The 18,233-nt window shown below is 43.0% G+C and overlaps 1 protein-coding gene and 1 long non-coding RNA gene across 5 annotated transcripts in view; one reads left to right on the plus strand and one right to left on the minus strand.

Moving 5' to 3' along the window:
• LOC137538886 (uncharacterized) overlaps positions 1-9,739 on the plus strand; it is a 67,870-nt gene extending 58,131 nt beyond the window's left edge. Inside the window, exon 2 of the long non-coding RNA XR_011024897.1 lies at positions 8,735-9,739. This is a non-coding gene — a long non-coding RNA (uncharacterized lncRNA). The remainder of the gene's footprint in view (positions 1-8,734) is intronic.
• The window catches only part of MRPL23 (mitochondrial ribosomal protein L23), a 268,118-nt gene that overhangs the window by 213,479 nt on the left and 36,406 nt on the right, over positions 1-18,233 (minus strand). For 3 of the 4 annotated variants that reach the window (XM_068261297.1, XM_068261295.1, XM_068261298.1), the window contains exons 4-5: positions 15,327-15,400; positions 7,081-8,906 (exon numbers count right to left, since the gene is read on the minus strand). In XM_068261297.1, the coding sequence (XP_068117398.1) occupies positions 8,742-8,906; positions 15,327-15,400 (239 nt within the window). In that variant the 3' untranslated portion in view covers positions 7,081-8,741. Of the gene's footprint in view, positions 1-7,080; positions 8,907-15,326; positions 15,401-18,233 lie in introns of those variants that run through there. The other variant, XM_068261296.1, reaches the window with a different exon arrangement.

Raw genomic sequence — 18,233 nt, forward strand, 5'->3', positions numbered from 1 at the left:
ACTGATTTGTGGCTTAGATGAAGTCACAGAGGACGTATATCTACTGACTTGTGGATAAAGTGGTTAATCATAATAGGGAGACAGTGTTTAAAGATCCATCATGCTTCCTTACAATATAGCAATTCATCAAAATCACCTCTCCTTGCAGAGACCTTCAACTTATAGATCCTCTTAACTAGCGTTCCAGTTACATTATTATTATGACACTCGCGCCTGTTGCTTTACACCCCCCTCCCCCAGGATTTAATTCAAATACTCAAGCACTTGGGTCATAGCTCTTTTAGTTTTCTCAATATATTTTAGCCTACAAGGGCACTGTATCATGTAGACAACGCGTGTGGTATCAAAATTTATAAAAAGATCTAATCTCATACTGTGCAACACCCATACTATTTTCAAATTTATTGGTATGCTTGATAAAGGGTCATAACTTACATTTACTACATTTAAACGCACCATTAGGTACTTTTTTGTACAGCTAGGTACTGTAAGCAAGTTGTTCACTACGAACCAATTTATCCCTAAGGTTGGGTGCTCTTTTAGTTAATAATGGACGGGGACCTACCACTTCTGCAATTTCTTTCGAGGCTTTAAGAATTGGCCAAAAAGCTGTTAATTTACGTATATCCTCCCAGTGGGATCCAAAGACAGTCCCAAGCCGCATATATGTCCCCCTCCCTCCAACCTGGACCTCCCCCCACGTGTGCCCAAAAGGTTCTGACGGTATAAATTCCATAAAAATATGCATGACCTCAGAGCTCTTTCACACCAGCGCCCTTTTCCTGCGTTTCAACGCAAAGGCAATTCTTTGCGTTAACCAAGGTAAAATGAAAGAGAACGGCTCCTGCACGCGTTGTCTAATGTGAAAGAGTCCTTAGAACTTTAATTATGCAACTAATGTAGCAAAACAGTTTACAGCACTGCAGCACTTTAGTAAAATGGGCACCCCAAAAACCGCAATGGAGAAAAATTGTGATTAAGTGGCTGGTGCCCGATAAATAGTAGTGGAGAGTATTTAGCATTGGAAGGTGGCGCTCATGTTGGCAGAGATCATATTGGGGCGGGTGCAGAGTATGTAGGTTAAAGTGGTATGAAACTTTAATGCAAAAAAGGTACTACCAGACAAAAAAACAAACAAAAAAAAACACTGGCAGCAGAACAGCATTCAGACAGTTAAACCCAGCACTTTCTTCTTCAGCGGGAAGCTTAGCGCCATTGCCGAACTTGACGAAGTGATTACAATAGTAGCTGCTAAGTAAACAAGATAATATGAACACTGTGAGCAGTGCCCCAGATTAACCACTTCACCACTGAGGGGTTTTACCCCCTGAGCACCAGAGCAATTTTCACCTTTCAGCGCTCCTTCCATTCATTCGTCTATAACTTTATTATTACTTATCGCAATGAAATGAACTATATCTTGTTTTTTTCGCCACCAATTAGGCTTTCTTTAGGTGGGACATTATGCCAAGAATTATTTTTTTCTAAATGTGTTTTAATGGGAAAATAGGAAAAATGTGGGGAAAAAAATAATTATTTTTCAGTTTTCGGCCATTATAGTTTTTAAATGATGCATGCTACTGTAATTAAAACCCATGAAACGTATTTGCCCTTTTGTCCCGGTTATAAAACCATTTAAATTATGTCCCTATCACAATGTTTGGCGCCAATATTTTATTTGGAAATAAAGGTGCATTTTTTTCAGTTTTGCGTCCATCCCTAATTACAAGCCCATAGTTTATAAAGTAACAGTGTTATACCCTCTTGACATAAATATTTAAAAAGTTCAGTCCCTAAGGTAACTATTTATGTATTTTTTTTAATTGTAAATTTTTTAATTTTTTTTTAATTACAAAAAAAAAAAAAATGGGGAGTGTGGGAGGTAATGAGTTAATTTTATGTGTAAAAGTCATTTATTTGTATGTGAAAAATGTGTAGGGTGTAGTTTACTATTTGGCCACAAGATGGCCACAGTAACTTTTTGTTTTAATGCGACCTCCAAGCTTCCTTCCGGAAGCTTGGAGGAAGAATAAGGAGGCTGGACACGTGAGTTTTTTCTCACAATGATCGCGCTGCCCATAGGAGAGCAGCTGATCATTGCGGGGCTTAGATCAACGAACGGGAATGGATTTTCCCGTTCATTGATCTCTGGGCGAGCGGGCGGCGGCGGTTTTACTAGCGGCGGGCGGCGTGTTTACGAGCGGGAGCGCGGGCAGCGTCGGGAACGCGGAAAGTACGTGTTTCTCCGTCCCTGGTTTTTAAAGGATGGAAAAAGGGCCGGAGAAATACGTACGCGCGGGGGTAAAGTGGTTAATACAAGCCAAAAGTGTACACAGGAGAAGACACATTCTCACTGGATACACTAATATATGCAAGAAATTACAATGGCAGCTTTTATTGCAGATAAACTGTATTTTGGGAACTTATAAACAGACAATAATACTTGTGCACAAAAGCAAATATGGTAACTGTATGGGCAATAAAAAGGTAGGAAAACATGTTTTTACTGAATGTCATGTCAGAGTTGAATCCCTCTTTAAAGGGAAGATCCACGGGAAAAAAAAAAAATACTAATCCACTTACCTGGGGCTTCCTCCAGCCTGTGGCAGGCAGGACGTGCCCTCGATGCCTCTCCAGAGGCTCCCGGTCTTCTCCGGTGGCCGACCCGACCTGGCCAGGGCGGCTTCCTGGTCGGGCTTCTCCTTGTGCTCCAACGTGCATCTCACGCGGTCGCGCTGACGCCATCGGACGTCCTACGGACTGTACTGCGCAGTACAGCCTGGAGGACATCCGATGTCAGCGCGGCGGCGTAAGACACACGTTGGAGAGCACAAGAGCCCGACCTGGAAGCCGCGCTGGCCAGGTCAGGTGAGCCACCGGAGAAGACCGGGAGCCTCTGGAGCGGCGTGAAGGGCACATCCAGCCTGCCACAGGCTGGAGGAAGCACCAGGTAAAGTGGATTAGTATTTTTTTTCTCCGTGAACCCTCCCTTTAAAAGGCAACCTAAAGAGAGATAGGAATGTTTCCTTTTAAACAATACCATTTGCTTGGCAGTCCTGCTGATCTCTTTGGCTGCAGTAGTGGCTGAATCACATACCTAAAACAAGCATGCAGCTAATCCAGTCTGACTTCAGTCAGAGCACCTGATCTGCCTGCTTGTTGAGGGGCTGTGGCTGAAAGTATTAGATACACAGGATCAGCAGGCAACTGGTATTATTTGAAAAGGAAAAAATCCATATCCTTCTCAGTTTAAGTTCCCTTTAAGGTATTGTAGTCACTGGTAGTGGGAGCATTAGATTAGTGAGAGAAGAAGGTTAGGATAGATGTAAAAGTAAACCAGAGACATTAAATGATAAAGAATTGATACTTACCCGGGGCTTCCTCCAACCCAATAAGCTCGTCTGAGTCCCACCCCAACCTCTTGCAGTCTGCCTTTCAGCCCCGGTAACAGGCTCAGTCAGGTCCAGTCTGGGTCTACTGCGCATGTGTGGGAGGTCCGCACAAGCACAGAAGACCCACACTGGACCCTACTGAGTCTGTTACAGGGGCTGATCACGGCTTAACGGCAGACGGCAGGAGGACAGTGTGGGACCAGACAAGCTTATGGGGCTGGAGGAAGCCCCGGGTAAGTATCAAATCTTTATCATTTGACGTTTCTGGCACGCTTTACAGGATACCCGAGGTGACATGTGACTGCTGTGTTCCTTTTTATTTTTCTCTGCCTGAAAGAGTTAAATATCAGGTATGTAAGTGGCTGACTCATTCCTGACAGGAAGTGACTACAGTGTGACCCTCACTGATAAGAAATTCCCCTTTTTACCTCTTTCTTGCTCTCAGAAGCCATTTTCTGCTAGGAAACAGTTTTATTGTTGGAATTTCTTATCAGTAATGGTCACACTATAGTCACTTCCTGTCCGAGTCAGGACTGAGTCAGCCACTTACATACCTGATATTTATCTCTTTCAGGCAGAGAAAGATAAAAAGGAACACAGCATAGTTATTTGTGTGCTAGGCACTGTACATACACATGTCTATCTCATCATGTCACATGTCAGAGTTTTATACCACTTAAATTACTTAAAGGATACCCGAACTGACATAACATCCAATAAAAATGTGTTTTCCTACTTGTTATTACCCATTCAATTACCATATTTTCTTTTGTGCACAAGTAATATTGTCTGTTTACAAATTACAAGGTCCCAAAGTACAGTTTAAAAAAAAAGGTGGGGGGGAAAGGCTGCGCGTCCCTAAACATGTTGCAATTGAATGGTTAATCGCACAGGCATACACTGCCTCTGTCAGACTGAAAAAATGCATGCCCTGCATCCTAGACAAGTGCTAACATTTATTAAACTAGGACGAACTTTAGCTTCCAATATGGTTTGCATGCAAAGTATATTATACTAGACACTTGCGCCACGGTGAGGCAAACCTCCGGGAAAGTGACTTAACCTAAATTTAAAACCTTGGGAGCAGCTATGCTAAATAAAAAAAAAATGTGCAACTTACATTTTGTTGAACAGCGAGGAGAACACCAGCACACACCACTAAGGCTGCATCTGAAATGTCCACAAGCTCAGTGTGCAGCACCTAAATAGATTTTCTGTACACTTTGCATTCAATTCAGATGCATGTGATTTGCATCTGAATTGAATGCAAAGTGTGCAGAAAATCTATTTAGGTGCTTCACACTGAGCTGGTGGTCATTTCAGATGCAGCCTTAGTGGTGTGTGCTGGTGTTCTCCTCGCTGTTCAACCAAAGTAAAGTTTATCTGCCATTGCATTTAATTAACCCTTTCCACTCTGAGTTCTTTCCTAAAGGAAGTCGTTTCTGCTGTGAGTTTTTTTTAAAGAAATGCGCTCTCTCCCTCTTACTCTCTCATTTTAACATGGAACGTAACACCATAACATGGTAGATCTTATTTTAAAGAACACAACGTTTAATTTGATACCTTATTTGGACAGTTTGGCATCTTCTATTGGCTGGTAGCAGAGGAGAAAGCCAAGGTATGGTAAATTGAAAAAAAAACAGTTTCCTGGGTGTAATCCGGGCCTGTGTGAGCAAATTTCGCAATAATAGGTGGGTTTATACCCGCCACCCGGGGTCTTACTGTCCTTACACACAATGCAATAGTTGGTATTTCGATTGGGCAGATTAGCAATAAAATACTGGCTACTATTTACACCCTCCCCCAGTCCATAGGATTCCATTAATTCTGTGTGCAACTTTGCAGGCAATCTGCAAAAAACTGCAATTTAATCAGCAAGGAATCTGCATGGAATCTGCAGAAAGGAATCTGCAGATTCAAATCACGAAACATTTTTTATTTAAAAAAAAAAAAAAAAAAAAAAAACAGAACAAAACAAAAAGACAGCAAAGAAACAGAAGTGACATTTACATGTAAATGTCACTTCCTGCCGGCCGGGATCGCGGATTTCCGGTATGGGGCTAAGGGGCACTGACAGTGTGGGCATGTAGTATTACATACCCACTAAAAGTGGCATAGTGATTGGCGGTTTGCGGCGGTTCCGATTCGCTGAAAACCGCCACTGCAGGGATGTCCCACATAGCGGGACATTGAGCGTATCGGGTTTTTGCATATGTCCTGATATGCAGGACATACGAGTGGAAAGAGTTAATAGATTTAAAATAGCAGCTATCTAGCGAGAATTTCTCATATGGCTCAGTTTGTCAGAGGAATGTAAATAAAGGATAAATGTTATCACCTCTTCAGATGTGGACAATAACCTGAAGGAGCTTTCCACTGCAGAACAAAGTGCTGTGTTTAACTGTTTGAATGCAGTTTTTCTAGAGGTTTTTTTTTTTTTTTTTGAGAAGTAGGTTTAAGGCTGTAAATATATTTTAGAACATAGAGGAAATGCTGAGTTTCAGACCACTTTGCCCACCGCCAATAGCTGAATATCGGTAATTTTACCAATATTCTGCCAGTGGTTTTGTTTGGCTCCCAAAATTCCCCCACACCCTTTTTAAATGTACCCACTATGGAGTTGTCTCAGGTCCAAAAAAGGATGCTGGTCTTTCTCTTAGAACGAATGTCAAACACATGAATTTATAGCAGGTTGTTCTGCTACTGAACTCTAGCTCCCCATGACAGGTCATACTAGTCTCTGGACAGCATTATTATTCCCCAGATGCCCACCCCGAACTTCCTCACTGTGCAGAACTGACCCCATACCCTAGCTATTGACATTCAAGTCTGTATCCCTTGCTCTGAATGCAGGGCTGGATTTACCATAAGGCACTGTAGGCATGTGCTTACAGGCGCCTGATGATGGAAAGGCAGCCCACTCCCCTCCCCAAGTGCCTCCCTCCTTCCCTATGCAGAGTACTGATGAGAGTGTAAATGAGAGATTGCTCACACTGCTCTTGGCATTCCACTGAGGAGACCTCCCTTCAGTCAGGGGCACCTCCCCTCCCCAAGTGCCTCCCTCCTTCCCTATGCAGAGTACTGATGAGAGTGTAAATGAGAGATTGCTCACACTGCTCTTGGCATTCCACTGAGGAGACCTCCCTTCAGTCAGGGGCACCTCCCCAAGTGCCTCCCTCCTTCCCTATGCAGAGTACTGATGAGAGTGTAAATGAGAGATTGCTCACTCTGCTCTTGGCATTCTATTGAGGAGATCTCACTTCAGTCAGGAGCACCCCTAGCAACTTAATACTAAGGTTCCTCTAGCTAGCTAATACTTGGGAGCACCTATAGCTACCAATGTTGGGCAAGCGAAAAAAAGGAGAAGTAACAACTGGGACAGCCAGCACACTGGCAGTGCGGCTCAGCGGGTGTTTGTAGGTTCACGGAGGGCGAAGTATAGTGTGCTAGGGCATCTCTGCCTATAGGCTCCTGTGCGATCAATCCGGGCCTGTCTGAATGTATGTTTCTTAAGCTTGTTTCCTAATCATTTATCATGCTGTTTACTCTATGTAAAACTGCCATTGCCATGTGTACCAAAAACAATTCTGGGTACGTCATTCGCCGTACTTGGCGAATAAAGATGATGCCGATTCTCACATAGCAGTAGATTTCCTCAATCCCAAAATAATGATAAAACAGGAGTATATTTATTCAAAAAAGGTTAGGTTTATTATATTTGCAGACTTCTCCCACCCAAATGGATGGCAAAGACAGTGTTCATTAATTTCAGTTGTAAATAAAGTTGTGGAAATTAAATATACCGTCCTTTGCCGATGCAGAGGATGTGCTCATAAGCTCCAGCAAGGGGAGTATACAGCGAAGCACATTCACTCCAAATGTTCTGTCTCAGAGGAGCCAAGCTGGACATGATCTGGTCTTGGTAAAGTAGATGGCCTGTATTACATTCACATTAAATAAAGCTGCAACGCCAGTGTACAAAATCAAGGGCTGGAAAATGTCAATCCTCAAAATAAAAGAATGCCTTTAACTGGATCAAATATTCTTATTTTAATCAGAAAAAAAAAATACTTCCAAAATACATAAATCTTCACATGCACGTTTTTGTGGGTTTGCTGCCATTTTGAATATCTATCAACTCGCATACAGTAAACTTGCAGGAAAATCCTCATTTAGAAGTTTGTCTCTTTGGTTCTCTACTTAGCCGAAAGGCTGTGCAAAGCAGCAACATATGCCACCCGCCATCATCCCCTATAGTGGCCGTTTACTGCAATTACCTCTTCATTAGTGAGAACAGGAGAATATTTGTAAGCAAGGGTCGCAGATGTGCATTTTTCAATAGGCTAATCACTAAGAACTTCCTGGCAGGAATTGTTGCAGTTCAACAGCAAGTGCGCCTCCAATGCAATGTAGCGTTATAGTGCTAGTTCACAGTGGGGTTTCTGGGGAGCTTTTATAGCGCTTTGCTGATTGCCGGTGATCAGCAAAGTGTTGTGACAAATGTATCCCATATTGCAACCTTGCTGCACGCAGCATTTTGGGGGAGATCGGGATGTGATTACTGTCCTCTTGAATGGGAAATTTGAAATCGTGGCAGATTCATGAAATTGCTGCTGCAAAATTGTGCTAGTTTTAGAGTCCTTAAGCAGCGCCAGTCGCAAATGCTTTCCTAGTTCTATGGAAGAATTCATTTACACAGGCAGTTTAATCTGTGCTCTTTGATTGGCTGATTGTAAGGAATCTGTTGAGAATCAGTTTCAGTAGAATAGACCAACATGCTCCAGGCTACAATCTTGAGTACAAGCTCAATCCCGCCCGCCCCCTGCAGACTGATGCTAGCTAAAGGTCAGGAGCAAAAACAGCCACATCCCAAAGCCTGGACTCTGCAAACAAGATTTACAGAAGCAGAAGCCTTGCTTGACAGTAAGTTGTAACATCTGTGCAATAGGATTTAGATATTCGGTTTTAACACACTCCCAATCTAGATTCACTGGCCATATTTTGCATTGCAACTATATTTTCTGAATACAATGTGACTAATATATCCAGATTGAAAGCTTTTATTTTGTTACTAATGGAAAAGCAACCCCCTCACCCACCCAAAAAAAAAAAAATGATCTTCAGTATCCTTCCTGAGGTGTGACCACAGGGTCAAGCCAAAGACCAGAATGGCTCAACCTCGCCTCATGCTCCATCCGGTTACCTGATACCAGCAGCTGCAAAATCAGTAGGCCAAGTATGTCATTCAGTAACCACTGAAACATTTTCCACTACATTTAGATGGGGAGCCTCTTTTTGTCTCATTTATCCAGCTCTTAATTATTATTTTTTTTGTATTTTAGGAATGCATTACAGTCCGAACCAATCATTAAGTCCACCCCTTCGAGGATTAGGACGCTGACGCTGTTTCTCATTCTCCATGAATTGTAACTCGGCTTCCGCAAACGATCCCGCATCTGGAGTGGATTTCGTCTCTGGAAAGAGATCTGGGAACTGGAAGGTATGTCCTTGGCCCTGTAGGAAAGGAGCAGAGTGTTAGCGTGGGCTGAACACAGAGGTGATCTGAGTACGGCTCATGCAGTATGACCACACACCTTACGTTGTCTCATTGGGAAGGGAAATGCATGTCAGTGAGGAGAAGTATGTAAACGTGAGCACATGGGGAAGCATAGCCAGACTGATACAGGATTCACTGTGCAAGAATTAAGCACCAGCACATTATGAGATGGTTAACATTATATCAAGATCACAGACATCACAGGAAATATCAAAACTCTGAATCAGAGTCCTTCCTAACTCAATCCAGCAATGATGTCTGTTATAAACACATATTGCATTACAATTCAACCCTGATTTTCAAAGCTCAGAACATTTGAGTCACCAAACATGTGTTGTTGACTCTTTGGAACAGAAAAGGAGTCTTTAAAGGACTGGCATAAAAACCTCACCAAAATCCAGAGAACAAACCGAAGAGGCAGCTACCGGAAAATGAATGTGGCCGTTGGGGAAAACAGAGCTGTATAAAAGGAATGCCTCAGAGTGACCTAATCTTTTGTCCTTTCCGAGAAAATGCCAGTTATCTCCATAAAATCTGAAACGGGAAGATGGTATCTTTTGAAAATTTGAATAGAGAAACAAGCGACCTCACGTTTCCGCCTCGATGTTCTGTTTTTGGTTGTTGTGACACCCAAGCAGTTATGACATCAGAAAGTTTGCCGAGCGAATTACCAAACCGCAATGGGAGACACTCTGCAAAATTGTTTACTGAGGGACGAGGGTCTCACATGGAAAGATGTTACACAAGCACACAAGTATATCATGCCAAAATAATAAAATCTGAAAAGTCATGTGAAGTGTTTTTAGTATTTTTGGTTTATAGATGTGTGTTTTGCGTTACAAATACATTTTAATGATTATATTTCTTGAAATTAAGAACATATGAAGTATACTGTAAGTATACATTGAAGCTCCACCTGGCAATGTTTTGTAAGCAGAAAAGAATGCTGGACTACCATTGCAGTGAACAAGTCTGCAACATCATAAGGCTTAAAGAGACACTGAAGCGAGACTAAATCTCGCTTCAGGTCTTATATATAGCAAACGCCGCTATCCCGCGGCTTAACGGGGGTCCCTTCACCCCCAACCCACCCCCCGCAAATGTTGGTCGGAAAATGGTCGCTGGAGATATCCTTCCTGGAGGCAGGGCTAACGGCTGCAGCCCTGCCTCCCAGCGCGTCTATCAGACGCGCATCGCCGCCTCTCCCCCGCCCCTCTCAGTGAAGGAAGACTGAGAGGGGCGGGGGAGAGGCGGAGATACGCGTCTGACAGACGCGCATAGGGCAGGGCTGCGGCGGTTAGCCCTGCCCCAACCAGGAAGCGCTCCCCCGCTGCACGGAGGGGGTTTGGGGGGACAGGGACCCCCGTTAAGCCGCGCTATAGCGGCGTTTTAGCAGGGGCACGCATGCCCCTGCTAGCTATGAGGTCTGAAGCGAGATCTATTCTCGCTTCAGACTCTCTTTAAAGCCAGGCCATATTTATCTATATGGAATTATCTTGTTTATAGCACAGCCGCAAAAATGGGAAGACTCTTGTACCTAACAACTTGACGGTCACACCAAGAGAGCTCTAGACAAATATCACATTTTTCATGTGTGTCATTTAATATTTTTCCAATTACAAAAAACTCTTCTAAAAACTTTACTGTCACAACCTCGGATATATAAAAAAACTGGAAAGTATAAAAAAAAACCCTAAAAGCATAAAAAAGATGCAATCTCTATTTTATGGGGCAGCCTGGACGAGGGATTGATGAGTGAAGCCGAAACAACCTCTCACCCTGCTCCTGCAAAAGTTGAGGTGGCATTCATTACTATTCCCTCTCCAGGCCGCTGTGGACTGTGGGGTAAAGCATAATTCGGTGGCCAGCTATTGCTGGTGGCCAAGTTACATTGTTTTTACCATAATTTGGACTCCGTCTCTCGATAGCACCTAAAGTACTGCCTGAGCGCCGCTGTAGCCTTAATTCCTATTACGCCCTATGATTAGGGCAATATCTGGATAGGTTTTGCAGACCTTGATGGAAAAAGTGAGCACGATTGCAAGCGGCGCAGCCACTCTCGTGCAGGCGCAGAAGATGCCAAGCTGGCGAGGTCGGCATCTGCAATGGAGAGGACCCCAGGACACCGGCTGGTAGTGGAGCTGCAGCGAGGGACTGATAGACTGCCAGGGGCTGGAGGAAGTCCCAGGTAAGTAAATTTTGGTTTTGGTTTTTAACCCTGGACCTGTCCTTTAAGTAATATGTCACTTTAAAAAGACTGATCGTAATAGTTTTTCCCCAAAAAACTGATGTCACCACCCTATGTGGCTCTGTGCTAAACCTAAGGGGCGATAATCAGAGGATGAAAACAAACTGTTCCACACTTTCTGAATATTGAGCACAGGCTGCCATTTTGTCCATCAGATTTGTGGTAAAGGATATTAGCAAAGTGGAAAGAAAGAGGCACTTTTGGATAGGGGGCTGTTGATGGATGGGAAGAATAGTTAACGGTCTAAACAGATGGCGCTTCAAGTCACATGTACATATAAAAAACAATTCGGGAAGGTAGAGACAATTTTTGACAAACATTCGTACGTTCTTTTGTAGGACACAAAGTTGAGGAAGATGGTACCAGACAGACCACAGTTTATATGCCATAAAGCCAGGGCTGTGGAGTAAGAGCAATTTTGGGTGCCTGGAGTTGGGGAAAAAATGCACAGACTCCAACTCCTAATGAATTTAAACTGTAATTAAAATAGAAAATATAAAAAAAAGTTATATTTCTCAGATAATAGTCATCATAAATAATTTATATATACAGTAATAGCTGTGCTTAGTCCACAAAAATGAAAAACCAATCAAAATTAGTTACTTGTGCTGCTTCAAGAAAGCAGTCCCCATATTTTTAAAGTCAGATACCCATATCTGATTGTGCCTGTACAGTATATATGTTGTGTACACAGAAATCTCATATATACACTAAATGACATCTATGCTGTAAGAATAAAGCCTGACGTGTATCTGTGTTACTAATAGAGATGGTCAATGAGATGGAAATAATTCTGCGTTGATGCTGATTTATGCAAATGTATGCACTCTCTTTGCTCATGAAATCAAATAATTAGATTTGTTGTTAAAATTTAGTTTGGTGACTACAAATTAAAGGGTACCTGAGACGGATGAAAAGAAAAGTTTTATACATACCTGGGGCTTTCTCCAGCCCCCTTCAGGCAAATCAGTCCCTCCCTCGCTGTCCTCCTCCACCACCTGGATCTTCTGCTAGGAGTCAGCCAGTCAGCGCAGTCCAGCCACGTGCCGCTCCTACAGCCAGGAGCAATCTGTGATAGTGCTGCGCAGGTGTAGTACGCTCCCGGCGGCGGACTGGCTCAAGTACCTGGACTCATAGCAGAAGATCAAGGTGGCAGAGGAGGACAGTGAGGGACTGATTAGCCTGAAGGGGGCTGGAGGAAGCCCCAGGTATGTATAAAACTTTAATTTCATCTGTTTCAGGTTTACTTTGTTACACAGTAGTACTATACTCTACATATGCTCTCCCCACAGAGCTGCAGGGAGTCCACTGAGAATGTTGTGCACATTGAACACAGAGGTGTTGTCCATCACCCATAAACCTGGTTTAGATTGTACATGAATAATGTGTAAGAGGAAGAATCTTCTCATTCCCCTGCAGAGTACCTGCACATCACTCTTACATGTACCCACAGTTACATTGCCTAGGGCCTGATAGATGTTCTTTGTTCCGGTCTGTACCTTTTTCAAGTACTCTTAGCAAGGACTAGTTTTAGTCTATGACTAAAGGGAATAAATATGGCAGTCTCCATATCCTTCTCACTTCAGTTGTCTTTTAAAATTCCTAAGCGTTGATATTTAGGTCCCCACTAGAATGGAATTCTTGGCAAAATTGACTCACATTTACAAAATGGAACTGCTTACAGCTAGGTTGACTGATAAATTGTTCATATTTGACAAAGTTTTGGGCGCATGCAGTTTTCATGCGACTTCCTAACATACCAGCTTTAATTGCTTCTAAGCTTTATACCCCCACTGTATATACACCCAATTCTCTGGTTGGAGTTTCCCCCGACTCAATACTTCTCCTCATGCTCTCTTTTCTTCTTTCTTCTTCCTCTTTCTTTCCGTTTCCTATTTCTCTTTGTGATTTCTTCTTCCTCTCTTTTTTCTCATTATATTGTACGACATGGTCATATTCAGTATGGTATGTTAATATCATGACTGTCTGTGGGTTGTGTTGGAATGAGAGTACGGGTCTGGCCCTTGCCCAACATCCCCCTCAGCGGTTGCTCTTTCCTTTAGTAAGGTTTTCTGTACATTGTATGTGTTAAACTGCTTCAACATGACCAAACAGTTTGTACTATATTTTGCTTTTCTATAATAAAAATGTTAAATATATAAAAAAAAGTGTTGGCAGTTAAGAGACAAATTTCATGTTACATAATTTCAATCAACAAGATTGTAATATTCAAATTAGAGGAGTCAGAGTCGAGGAGTGGGAGGAATCCTAAACTGAGGAGTCGGATGATTTTTGTACCGACTCCACAGCCCTGCGTAGAGCTCCCAACTTAAAAGAGATTTGTAGGTTCCTAGCTGTGTCAAAGTGAAACCTTATACTATGGCAGAGGTTGGGCAACCACCCCTGTAAGGATTGTTGCATTTATACAAACAACAGTAGTGTTGCTGTGCTTGATTCTAAAAAAATATGCAACCTATTTCCCAATTAGACTATTTATTATATGTTCCTTAAATTATATGGAACATTTGTTGACTTGAGAATGTAATAAGCAGTATGTAGGAAGCCATGTCAGTGACGTGACATCATCACTGTGTGATGGAATTTGACTGCCAAGAAACGGGAGAGGTGAGCCTAAAGCTGAGAATCCTGATGACCCAGTAGAGAGCTGTAGACGCAATGGTAAGTTGGAGTTTGGGGGCATGTAGTATGTACCTTATGCTGGAAAGGGCAGCATTTAAAGGAACTGAACAATTTGTTTCTGAAGGAATCAGGACAAAATTGCAGTGCAGCGAAAGAATTTGCTTGGAGATGTCTTGAAAAATGGATTCCATTGCTACAGTTACTGTTTTAAGGGCTGTGTTAATACTACAGAGTTTGCTACAACTAGCAATAAGTAATGCATTTATCAACTCCTCACATTTCCACCTGCTTCTACAGAGAAACACCACACATCCCATAATGCCTTGATTCCAATCTTCTCCAATAAAATGCTGCAATCTTTATAACGTGAACACCTAAAGGAGGGTACAACACAGTGTTCTCCCCAGAAATTTTTTCCAGTCGAATGACATGAAAAAGTAGCTAGGTGCGGCAAGATAGGGAAATACAGGGCCAACGTTTCCACAGGGGCAAACTGGACAATTGCCCAGAGCAGGCTGATAGGCCCACCAGGTCTCTCCTCAATTGATAGTACTCTCCCAGGGCCCCTGCAAAGTAGGGCTGCCCTACAGAGCTGCGAGGCTTCACAAGGTCTGTCTGAAGTCAGAGAAAGGATAAACGTTGACCAGGATGCCGCTAGGAGAAGTACATTTACAAGCTCCATTGTACAACTCTGCTAACAGCACAGCATAGCATAGCATAGCATGGGGATGAGGAGGAGAGCTGATGACAGCCGTGCAGCCATCGAAAATAGCTAGTTGGAGCACTTGGCTAAAAGGGCCCGGGGAGAACAATGCAACAGAAAAAGTGGTAAAGGTTGGCGCTGGGTATTCATTGCAGAGAAAAGGCCAAGGTTATTGAGCTGTTAGTATACTGAAGTGCAGGATGCAGCAAGAGAGCACCTAGTGTCTAAAACTCGAGCCACATGTCCTTCATCAACACTTGCCCACATGAGGTGCCTGTCACTAGGAGAACATCACAATTGGACTGTAGTGTAAAACATGACCAGAGCAAATCTTCACATCATTAATCTCATCTGTTGGCAGTATCTTATAAAAGGCATCATTTTCATTCCTCCTTTCTTTTTAACAAACCTAGAAAGGAATTAACAAAAAAAGCACCTCTGGAGGTATATAAACAGTACGCTAATGTTACAGAGACTTCAAATTTGTGTCACCCTTTAGAGATCGTTTCAGGCATCCATTTAATAGACACTGCTGGGCCCCTGGCCATACCGCATGTTCTGCTCCATGTAGGTGGGGGAGGATAAGTGAGTAATGACCTCTGCAAGAACTTCAAAGGAATAGACATCGGGAAGGAGCGACCCACCCCACCTGATCACTAGGAGGGAGGCCAGCTACATCAGGGAACACCTTGGCCCAAACCAACACAAATAATTATTCCTGTGGAAGGAACTGCAAAGCTTGTAAGGTACTCTAGCCATGCTGGCTTACAAGATGCAAATACTCACTAGCTGCACATAGGCCACCTTGTAATCGGGATTCTTCACTCTCTGGTTTAGATGGTTTCTTCTACTGTAGCTGCCTGGAAAGAAGAATCAAATATTAGTTGCACAATTATGGACTTCTGAAACCTGCATTATTACAGCCCATCCAAACCCACACTATAAAGTTACAATACATTAATGGCTGCTTCTATAGCAAAGGCAAATGATACATATTCATATAAAAAGTTGAAAGGCTTTCTATGCCTTCTGCTGTAGCCTGTAAATTTAATGATGCCGAGTCAAATTCAAACCCAGTGTCCACCACTCAAACAATGCCTCAGCCCTGGAAGTTTCCTGGCTTTAAAGAGATTCTGTAACAAAAATGTCATCCTGTTTTCTACCATCCTACAAGTTCCTAAACCTATTCTAATGTGCTGTGGCTTACTGCAGCACTTTCTACTATCACCTACTCTGTAATAAATCAATGTATCTTTCCCTTGTCGGACTTGTCGCCCTGTGTCTGGAAGGCTGCCAACTCTTCAGTGTTGATCTGCTATGCACGCCCCCCTCCAGGGTGTGTGTGTGTGTGTGTGTGTGTGTGTGTGTGTGTGTGTGTGTGTGTGTGTGTGTGTGTGTGTGTGTGTGTGTGTGTGTGTGTGTGTGTGTGTGTGTGTGTGTGTGTGTGTGTGTGTGTGTGTGTGTGTGTGTGTGTGTGTGTGTGTGTGTGTGTGTGTGTGTGTGTGTTTTACATTAGCCAGCTTCTCTCTGCTCTCTTATCTTTTACAAGCTGGATAAATCCTCCGTTGTGAAAGGAGTCACATGCTGAGGAATTACAGACAGAGGCAGAGCTGTCTGCAGGAACAAACAAACAATCAGCCTGTAACTCGTCAGTGGGTGAGAGCTGCAGGGGGAAAGAAACACAAATGATCTCTTGAGATTCAAAAGGAAAGATGTATACAGCCTGCTTGAGAATGGATGTATTTTCTGTGTGGACATACTGTACATCAACCTACTTCCTGTTTTGGTGGCCATTTTGTTTGTTTATAAACAAACTTTTTAAAACTATTCTTGACTACTTTTAATGCTGCGGGGAGCGGCGAAATTGTGACAGAGGGGAATAGGAGATGTCCCATAACGCACTGGTATGTTTACTTTTGTGCGATTTTAACAATACAGATTCTCTTTAAAGGGAATCTAAAGTGAGCGAGATACGGAGGCTGCCATGTTTAATGTTTATCTCCATTTAAACAATGCAAGCTGCCTGGCTATCCCCGATTCTGTGCGTCTAAAACTGGGGTGCTCTGACTCAAGCCTGACTGGAGTAGCAACATGCTTTTTTCAGGGTTGTGATTTCTAAAACTGATGCCAGAAGACGAAGAAGACTGCCAGGCAACTGGTATTTTTTTTGTTTTAATAAGTAACAAATATGACAGCCTCCATATCACGCACACCACGGGTTTACTTTAAGAAGCAAAAAGGGAGGTAGGAGAGACAGACAGCATATACCGTATTAGTGGCAACCTCCTCCACTAGGATCTACATTGTCACACTCAGGCTCCTCTCCACATTGCCCATCATTAACCAAGCAGTAAAGGGCAGCCATCACAAGCAGCTCCTCTCAGGCAAATAGACAATACCAGGCACCAGGCACAGAGTGTGCTGGCAAATTCTGAAGCCACTTCTTCCTGGCAACATCAGCTGAATACAATTAAACACCATTATATTTTTACTGTTAACAGGCGTACAGCCTGGTACACTTTTTCAGATATGATTGGCAAATCTCTGGTCTCTCCATGTAGTATGAGGGTTTACCTACACAATCTGCTCATGGCACCCAATATCAGTTAACCGTCATACTACATGGAGGTGGTAAAATTGGTCAGTGATTGGCCAATCATAAATTAAAAAAGTGTGTACCAGGCTTAAAGAGACTCTCTAACAAAATGTTCAGCCTTATTTCTTCTATCCTATAAGTTCCTATACCTGTTCTAATGTGGTGCATCTTACTGCAGTCTTTCCTAGTTGCACAGTGGCTGTATTATCTCTGTTATCTAATCTAATCTTCATTCCTTTGCCGGCTTTGTCAACTCAGGCAGGAATGTGCTGCTCTGCTGTGATAGGACAGACGTTATGCACACCCTCTCCATGCCCCCTGCAGGCTCTGCTGTGTGCTGTTGCTGTATGAGTCACAGACTGAGCTTCACTGAGCCCGTCACATGCTGGTTAGCAGCCATGTTTTTTGTTTGTAAACACTGCCTGAAATGGGCAATTACAAGCCAGGATCTCAGCAGGGAGTGGCAGAAAAAGCAAAGAGGGGCCCAGGAGAACATAATGAATAGAATGGTATGCTTTTTACTGTAAGCATCTTAGAGTACAGATTCTCTTTAAGGGCTCGTTTCCACTATTGCGGTGCAGAATCGCCTGGATTCCACCGCTGATGAAATCACATGCGGATGCGATTCCCCATGCGTTTTTTGGCGCGAATTCGCATAGGTGAGGGTATATGCGATTTTAACCATGTCACTACCTGTGTGAATTTACATTCATACCTATGCGAATTCGCGGCAAAAAACGCATGACAAAGCCGCATGCGATTTCCCTATTAAATACATTGCATGCGATTCGCATGCATTCCACTCGCAGGTGAATTCTGCGGCTCTTTTGTGCGTTTTTTCACAGCTGAAAAAAAACGCACCTCAACAACACTACAGTGGAAACAGGTCCATCCACTTGCATTACATGTGCAAATCTGCATGCGTTGGATGCATGCGGATTCGCGATAGTGGAAACGAGCCCTAAGGCTTCTTTACTGTAATAAGTGAGCAATAACAAAAAGGAGAATTTTCACCCAGAGTAAACTAAAACAAAGGTAAAAGTGCTATGCTCCACCATACAATTATATATTTAATGTGCTTGTATTCATCAATTTAG

This window comes from Hyperolius riggenbachi, chromosome 11, assembly GCF_040937935.1.
Source record: "Hyperolius riggenbachi isolate aHypRig1 chromosome 11, aHypRig1.pri, whole genome shotgun sequence".
In the NCBI taxonomy this organism is placed as follows: Eukaryota; Metazoa; Chordata; class Amphibia; order Anura; family Hyperoliidae; genus Hyperolius; species Hyperolius riggenbachi.